We start from the raw sequence: 9,205 nt of genomic DNA, 5'->3' as shown, positions 1-9,205 counted from the left end.
TTTTCTCTGGAATCTATTTGGCCTTTTTTGTTATTTTTGGTTTCTGAAGGCTGCATTCAGCTGATCAAATTTTGCCCAGCATACCTATTCTTTACGTTGTTTTACAATGAAAAGCATTATTTTTGTCATACTACAATTAATCATTTTTGTGCTTTGATGCCTCTTTTGTTAGCAAACCATAATGTAGGCATCGATATTTTTTAGCCAAAATGGTCACTTTTATAAAAATGTGCCCAATCCAGTGGTGACACACCTGAGATATCCCAGTTTTCATTAAGGACTGTGTAACAGCCTGTAAAAAAGCAAAGCCTGTATTTACCAAGAATCCATATGTTGCACTGTATTGGCTGTCTGGGGTCTCGTCTGGGGATTGCTGTGTGATTGCAGGTTCTGCTGCTCCCATCTGTGATTTATTTTAAAGATAATATTTACTGAGACAAGCCCAGCTCCTTTGAGCACACAGATTTGATGAGAGGTTCATTTGTGCGCTTTACTGATCAGTATGATTCATAGCACTGATGCATATAGGTACCTGTGCTATATATTTACTTTTTTCCAGGGGAAAGCTGATAAGCTATCCTAAAACAAAGTCACCCTGTACTTGTTTTAATGCAGGGTTTGTAGCACTTAGATGTGCCATTTTGGCATCCCAGCAGGACTGTCTCTGTTCTGGCACACAAATCATTTGGGGTAACCTCATTCACAGCTTTTCTCCTCCTTCTGAGGTATCTGAGTGGACGTTCATCTGTGAGCTTTGTCTCCTGTTGTACTTCAGCACATTGTTTTACGGCTTGAGAGAAACCTTCTTTTGCTAAAAATTCAGACTGGAAACGGGGTTAAGAGCTAAGCTCAGGAAAGTGAACCAGGGGAATTTGGTTAATTCTTTGACTGGACAATAGATTTAACTGTAGACTCCAGACAAGTCCATGTATGTCTTGTGTCATTCAAGATATCTTAGTACATTTGAACCCTTCAGATGGTACTGACAGATATAGCACAGTGCCCCCAGGAGAGCCTTGACTTCCTGGAGTGGGTGCTAGAGCTCAGGTGGGTAACGACATGCAATACTGCCTGCAGAGCAGCCTTGTGGGCAAGACACTTCAATCTCTGTCAACCACCCACAGCCAGTCAATGGAGTCAGTGGGTCTGGGGTAAAATCTCTCTCTTCTATGTCCCACAGCCTCACATCTGGGCAGGTAGCACACATCAATCTATAGGCTGTATTGACTAGCTTTTCAGTGGTTGTTATGGAGACCAGACAACTAATTTGGATGGATATCACTCTACTTGAAGACAACTAAAAGTGAGAAGAACCTACTCAATCTCCTTTTGCCTTTGCTTCCCCAAGGCAAGCATGCTATTTTCCCAAGATTCACTGCCTATATAATTTATGTTTTAAATCCCCCAAAGTCAGGCATTTATTCTTGACCTTTTTTTTGTGGGTAACCAGCACAGATGAGCAGAGGCCTACAGCTCCTGTGGCTGGACATTCAGAGGTGAATAATAGTAAATGGAGAGAGATACTGGCAGCATTTGTAAAAATGGATGAACTGGAATCTCATAAAAATGTCACACCAGAAAATAATCACGCTTATTCTAAAAAAAATTAAACCTTTTTTATTTGTATATTTATTTTTATATATAAAAGAAATACAAAAAAAAAAAAAAAAAAAGAACACAAACAAAATGTTGATTATGGCAATTCAGTTTTGTCAGCCCCCTCTGCCTGGGCTGCTGCCTCAGATCCACCGGGAGTGAGCAAAGTCCTCCGGTTATAATGTCCCTTTATGATTCCAGAATTATTGTTCTCATTAAGGATTTGCTTCTGTTTTTGCCTGTTAAGAGACTGTACAAGTCCTAATACAACAGCTGCTAATGAATACTGTCCAGTCAGTTTTCTTGGTTGTAAGATTAAAGGATTTGGTTGAACTCTTCCTAGAAGAAAATATGTTTTGATTTTTCCTTCCTGTTCACTGATACCTTTGACATAAATCTCTCCTCGGTAGTCGAAGGCAAATCCTCGGTCCTTCAGGATCAGATACGTTTCTTCAGGCACTTGTATTCTGTCACTAACTCCTGTGCTGTCCATTCGACTTGCTAAATTAACCGTTTTGCCCCAGATATCATATTGCGGTTTCTTAGCACCGATAACTCCTGCTACGACAGAGCCATGGCTAATCCCTATTACAAAAAAGAGAGAGAGGGAGAAAAAGAACATCCAGTCAGATGAAAATGACCAAAAACCATATTTGCCCTTCAGTACTATATGAAAGCTGGTTCACATATGCTTATCTCTAAGTTTAAGAAAAGGTGCATATAAAAAGAAAGTAAGAAAAAAACTTCAGGAAAAGTAGAGAACAAAAGTTATATCCTCAGAACTATTTGACAGGGCGTCCATCACAGTGGAACTGCAGTACTTACATGTCATCTGTATTCCATGTACTATTGCCAAAATTCCTGCAAAATTATTCTTAAGTAGTAGAAAGATCTTTCTGGCCCTGCACTTGTTGAAGGCAACCCTGTCTGTGCTATGCAATCCAGAAATGACATCCCTTACAAGTATGCTTCATGAAGTGAAAATACTGAAGTATTCCTATGAAGTTATTGGAAGACTATATCTTATGATATTGCTGCATAAATTTTGCAAGAAATAATATAAAAGTGAGTTTTTTTTTCCCCCTAAAATGGAGTTTTAAGAATAAGTTTTCTGGTAATGAAAGGCAACTTTGGGAAAAAGATCTTACATTTTTAGATTTTATTAAAAGACTATATACGCAAATACATACATATGTATAAATTGTTTATAGACATGGTCTCCAAAGACTGAGTTAGCACAAACAGTGATGATGCCACCCTCCATGCTGTGATTAATGAATACACTTCAGCTTTTCTGATGTTAAGATTGTCTGTAAAGGACATGTTTCTTCTGAGTGGAGTTGGTTTTTGCCAGTGATCCAGTCAGCATAAACAGTCATCTGATTTGTTTCTGCTATGTTGCATACGTTCAGGTCATCCCACCCTATTGATTTCATCCAGGATAACAGTTTACCCCTAACAGCAGTTTAGAGATGCTGCCACGGGGACAGATCAGGTTAGAACTGAAATTAAGATTTTGTGCAAAGCCAAAAGGCTTTGTGCACAAAAACTGTGCACAGAGTTTAGGGTAAGCTACTGTTCCCCTTTTTAATTTAAACCACATTTTAATTTTCACGCTTGTACTCTGCTTACCAATGCGAAGCTCAAAGTTGTTAAAAGAATGCTTGTTGATCTCCTGTATACTTTCATTCAAAGCTATGGAGAAGTCAGCCAGAGCACACAAATGCCCCCATTTGTCTTCACATTGCTGAGGAATCATTAAAAACAACATTAGAAATGTTTTGCATTTGCCTGTAGAACATCTCCCACCCATCCCCACCAAATGCAAAATATCTTACAGATTTGGAATCTGTAAGAACAGTCTAAATGTGCTAGATCAAAGGCAGATAGGGTATTATTAAAGTTAAATTAATGCTTCCCACTTATATTACAACACTTGTGAACCTGGATACAAGAAAGCTCACTGTGAAGTACATGTTTTTTATATGGACAGATAGTGGTAAGACAAAGAGGAATGATGTTAAACCAGAAGTGTATATTTAGATTGGATGTTAGAAAAAAATTCTTCTTTCAGAGGGTGGTGAGGCACTGGAAAAGGTTGCCCACAGAAGCTGTGGATGCCCCACCCCTGGAGGTGTTCACGACCAGGCTGGATGGGGCTTTGGGCAGCCTGGTCTGGTAGGAGATGTCCCTGCCCAGGACAGAGGGGTTGGAACTGGGTGATCTTTAAGGACCCTTCCAACCCGAACCTTCCTATGATTCTATGAAGTACCAGAGAAATCCATTTCCTACCAATAATCCAAAAAGCAAAAATGGGAATTAACAATGCATATTGAAATCTATCTAATGCTGAGAAAAGAAGTATAAAGAGGATTGAGATTGGCCTGATAATGTTATGATGTCACCTCATCTATTCTGAAGCTGAGTAATTCTTTCATTAAAAAAATTTCCATAGGAATGAAGCATTGCAAGCACCACCTTGGATCACACAGTGCAGCCCTCTGACATTTTGATCATCCTCAGTATTTAAGCCAGATCATAAGAATCTCCCAAGCTTCACCCTCTTCTGTTTACCTTCCATGTCCTCAGCTGTATTCAGTTCAGGGCATGTCATCTTCCCTCAGTAACTCTCACCTCTTAGATATTGATGCAGTCACATACATATATGTATGCAGACAAGTATATTTAAAACATAGATACAAATTTCACTAGGTTTTTATTGTTTAAAAAAGGATGAATTAATCCTTGGAAATGCAGTGAAGATTTTCTCATTTTGAATTTTTACCCTCATCAAGCCTAAGGAATTAGGAGCTGTGTGTCTGATGTTCAGTTCTTTGCTCATCTCTGCACAGAAGCAATTTAAACTGGAACAAACAAAAAAAGCCTTATGCATGCCTAGTTTTGTGGATTTCTAGCTGTCAGCATCACTTGTTACTCTGTAGGTGGGAGATGCTCAGCTAGTTACACTCCACATGTTTTATAATGTATTCTAAACAAACAATGGAAATTTTCTAGTTTATAAATCTCAGTCTAATCTGGTTGCTGTTTTCTTGGCAGTTGCAATCAATGTAGGCAGATCTGATTCCCACTCTCCTGTTGATCTGGGGCAGCACACCCCTCTTCTGTGGTGTTCTTCCTCGTGGGGAGGCACTGGTTGCCAAGCAAGACAGACTTCAACAGCAGCCAACTTCTTGCTGGATGTATTTTAGAAACTCATTTTATTCCTTTGGAGACCCAATTTTCAGGCATATTATTGCATGTAGAAATGAATGGATTTCTCTCATCTGGCTCATCTGAAGTTCATGGCTATGACAGTGTATGTGTCTTCTGTGGCTAATTTTTTTGCACAGGTTGGTTTGCACCTCTGTAGGTGAGGGCAATGTGCAGACTTCTTGTTTTATAATGCTCTGACATGTCAGCTTTATTTTTATGTATAGATTATCATTCTGTCTAAAAATATGCAGCTATGTCCTTGTAATAAATGTTTAAATGAAGCCTTGCACTTACATAAGCATGCTGCTAGTGAACAGATCCTTTCTTTTCATACATTATTGCAAACTTCCAGTCAGATTCTGCTCTGAGTTACAGTGGTAACTTTAGAATATGTCCAAAGATATAGATAGACCTGCTCTAGATTCACATCAGTGTGATTGAAAGGAGATTTTTTTTCTCTCTGATAAACTCAAATTTGAAGAAAGAATCCATATGGTTCTTGTTCAGAGCACAAGATGGCATTTCAATTCATCAAGAAGTGCAACTGTTGTCTGCCAGAAGCCCCAAATGTCTATTTTCTTTTAGCATACACAGCTCTATGAACATCAAAAAGATAACTCTAATATTTTCTAATATGCATAGTGGGATCACACCAAAAGGCTTTGCTTCTTAAAGTAAACTATTCTCTTACCTGTTTTTCAGGTGACAATCCTGACACGGCCATGTACGTGCTGCCAATTGTTTTAATTTTTTCAATATCTTGAAATCTCTCTTCACCTAGTAACTAATACACATGTAAACCAAACAAAAACAAACAAAAAAACAAAAACAAACAAAGAATGTGTAATTTTTATTGCAAAATGCTTGTACAGATATGGGAATGAATCTTTGTGTTCATGCTTTCTTCCAGTCATGGCACACAGTTTGCTCCATATTCTGGGACACATTGAGCTGTGGCTCTTTGCAACATCATCTATTTACAGAGTGCATTCAAGCTAAAGCCTGCTGTGCTCTGTAAAGCTGTTTGGTACATTTTGGAATGGATAATACAAGACATACATATTCCAGCCTAACAAAAATGCAGATGAATCCCACATTTGCTGAGTTATAATCACAGAAAAGTAATGAAGACAAACTCTCTGTGTATGTGTGCTTGTATATATGAACACGCAATCACACTAAAGTATTCCTAAATCTCTTTGGGAAGAATTCAGTTTGCTTAAATTAAGTGCTCTTATGGCAACGTTTCAGGTGATGAGGCCAGAATTAAAGGGAATTCAACCAATTAACCATTTAACCATGTTACACAGTCAGTGGATAAAGGTAGATGCCTCCAAAGAATTTCTATGAGAGATCAAATCCTCACGCATGGCATGTTTCCTCCTGTTTTCTACCATGCCTGATGCCGGCATGTCCATTGGTTGTTCCATCTGCACTTTTGTTATGTATTTACCTCTTCTACAAAAAAAAATAATAATCATGGAACCAAGAGGAATTAGTAAACACCTGTATTGATGCTAAGAAGGAGTAATAACAATAAATAAATAAATAGATAGATAAAAAGCAAATTAAAAACAAACAAACAAACAAACAAACAACTAGCCAGATTAAGAATCCAGAAGAGAAAGAATAAATATTGTCTATCAACTAAAGCACTGGGTAGAGTGGGAATGTAAATCTGGTCCCTACTTCAAGCCCATCTTCACAGTAATAAAGACTTAAATAAAGACTTCACATTAAGTTGGGATCAGAGCCTGAGAGACCTACGCAGATTTCAGGTTGTGAACTCTACCAAAGACAGCAGAGCTTTATGTGGAAAGTGGACACGTCACCTCATCACAGGCTTTAAATATGTGTATTACTGAAGGTAACACCAAAATACCCTAGGAAACTCCAAGATATGCGATGTAGTATCTAATAAATTCAAGCATCAGTATGGTTAGGCAGTCCTGGAAAACAACAGCCAAAACCATCACCACCACCAAAAAAAACAAATGAACAAACAAAAGCCAACAACCAAACCACTGGTACCAGGCAATGAATTTGAAACTTTCAGTTCTAAAGTTGGGATTTAAATTTAAATAATAATAATAATAATAATAATAATAATAATAATAATAATAATAATAATAATAATAATAATAATAATAATATCTGGAGAGGCAAAAAATTAATGAAGTTTTCCCCCTTCTTTTATACAGCATCATGCATTCTTTTTCCATCTTGTGGGTTTGTTTCCTGTCAATTAAAAACTAAAGGGATTATTTCATTCAAAGGGAAAAGCATACCAAAGGCATAACATGAAATATCCCTGGCGATTGAAGTAACCACTGCATACGTCAGCCACAGTGTTAGGGGCTTGGAAGCGCTGCCGTTCATGTACAGATACAACACCATCTGTCTCTAATGGGAGGCCGCACAGCATCGCGCAGGGGACACACAGCCATATGGTTAATGGCTCCCTTCCAAGTCAGGAAAGTCCAAAAACTTGACCCGCTTCTCATTTTCTTTAAACTGCCAGAAAAGCCCATTATCTGCATTTCTCTCCTACATGGGCAGCTCTTCCAACTGCTCTCTTAAAGAAAAAGAATGCTTCTCTTTTCTATGCATTTGTGAGCAGCCTGAGAGCACCAGGTGTGTGGGCAAGGGGAGAAAATGGTCTTGATTAAAAACAGACTATGTTTTCATTTCACATGCTCACTGGAAACAACAGCAGAGAGCACAGTAACATAAAATGCATGATGAATATCTAAAATGACTATTTTTAAGGAGGAAAAAATTATTGTCTCTCAGGAAATTTAAAATAAATAAACTTATTTTCTTTCTTCTCATTCATTATTATTTATAAATCTCTATTTTTTTTTTCTTGCTTTATCTTGTTTATTAAACAACATCTTTCCTTCTTCAAATAATGGTTTATTTACCCATTACTTTCTTCACAGTATGACAGGATGATGGAATTTGTTATTGGGAAAAGGTATTCCCACTCAGTCTTAAGGCAACAGCTATTTGTTACAGGACTTTAAGTAGGCTTGCTAATTTACCAAGATAGTCCAGGAAACATTTTCAATCACTGTAATGTGGTTGGTATCTGAAAAGAAACTGAAGCTTAATCATTCAGTTCATGTACAGCTAAGGTCAGACCCTGTGGTATATGATTGCAGTAGAACATGTACAAAGTAGTAGAAAAGGAATGCTTCAGGACATGCCACACAACTGTAAATTAATCAGCAAAGTCTGAAAGCAGGATCCTGCAGGCTGCCAAAAAACATGTTTGTGACAACATAGTATATTAGAATCTGTTTTTATAAACACTGTGCAAATCACTGCAGGATAAAGGAAAAAGGAGGGAAAGAGGGAAAAAGAACCCATGAACTAGTAAGCTCTTATTAAAGAATGAGTCCCAACTGTACCATCACTAAGATACACAAATGATAGATTAAATGACTAGAAAGACTATTACTTTACAGAAAAAAAGTCTGTCAAGACTCAGAATTATCAGGAGAAATGTTCTGGTATTAATTTTTGGTAACAACATTTCTAAGAATGGGAGTTTAGCCCTGTATGTGTCTTAAGACTTCAGACACTTATGAGTAATTATAAAAAAGAGTAATTATAAAAACAGATTTGTAATGTTCCTGTTTGTTTAAATGTGAAATATTCCTTTCAGCACCTCTGGGCCTGGGTACAAAATAGGAAATAACTGTACCATGTAATGATGCTATGTGTCAAAAAAAAAAAAAAAAAAAAAAAGTGTCCTTTTGTCAGTCCAGAACCCAATATCTCCTGAAACATCTCCCATTCTGCCTCAATCAACAAGATATCCTAAGTAATGACTGTGCTTTGAGAAGACTTAGTCACCTGTTCCCCAATACTGACTTTTGGACCATGTTTCCCAGACTCCCTAAGAAAGAATCAGTCACATCCTGAGTTGTCTGGGGACTCCTACCCTGTGCAGCTGCTGGTGGCACACATTGTAAGGCCACTGTTCACTACTTTGTGTTTGAATGTTTTTGACTCCCTAACACAGTTCCACTAAGTGCAAAACAAAATAGATATGGACAGTAAGCTTTGTGTTTTATTGTAACAAATAAATGCCTCTAAAATGAACTGAAAATAACCCACCCTATCACATTTTTCAGACCAGGTCAATTTGGATTTTTACCACTGCTTTCATTCAGAAATATATTCCTAGCACTATGGATACAACATCCCTATTACTGTTACCTGTAAAAGGTAAGGTGGGGATTCACAGTGTAGAATCTAATTTGAGATTAGGAACTCATTTCACTTGTCTAAACATAGATATCTAGTGATATTTAGAGCATGCTTCCTGGTAAAACATCCAACAGATTTCTCTAGGATAGTATGAGTTTTCTGATGGTGTGGTATGGGA

General features: G+C 37.6%; 1 protein-coding gene across 2 annotated transcripts in view; it reads right to left on the bottom strand.

Annotated features, from left to right (window-relative positions):
- Window positions 1-1,606: 1,606 nt before the first annotated feature.
- The window catches only part of ADCY8 (adenylate cyclase 8), a 121,870-nt gene continuing 114,271 nt past the window's right edge, over window positions 1,607-9,205 (bottom strand). For both annotated transcript variants that reach the window (XM_027452717.3, XM_038175035.2), the window contains 3 exons: window positions 5,501-5,593; window positions 3,229-3,343; window positions 1,607-2,181 (listed from right to left, as the gene is read on the bottom strand). In XM_027452717.3, the coding sequence (XP_027308518.2) occupies window positions 1,694-2,181; window positions 3,229-3,343; window positions 5,501-5,593 (696 nt within the window). In that variant the 3' untranslated portion in view covers window positions 1,607-1,693. The remainder of the gene's footprint in view (window positions 2,182-3,228; window positions 3,344-5,500; window positions 5,594-9,205) is intronic.

This window comes from Anas platyrhynchos, chromosome 2, assembly GCF_047663525.1.
Source record: "Anas platyrhynchos isolate ZD024472 breed Pekin duck chromosome 2, IASCAAS_PekinDuck_T2T, whole genome shotgun sequence".
NCBI lineage: Eukaryota > Metazoa > Chordata > Aves > Anseriformes > Anatidae > Anas > Anas platyrhynchos.
This window is presented reverse-complemented; position numbering and strand designations above follow the sequence as displayed.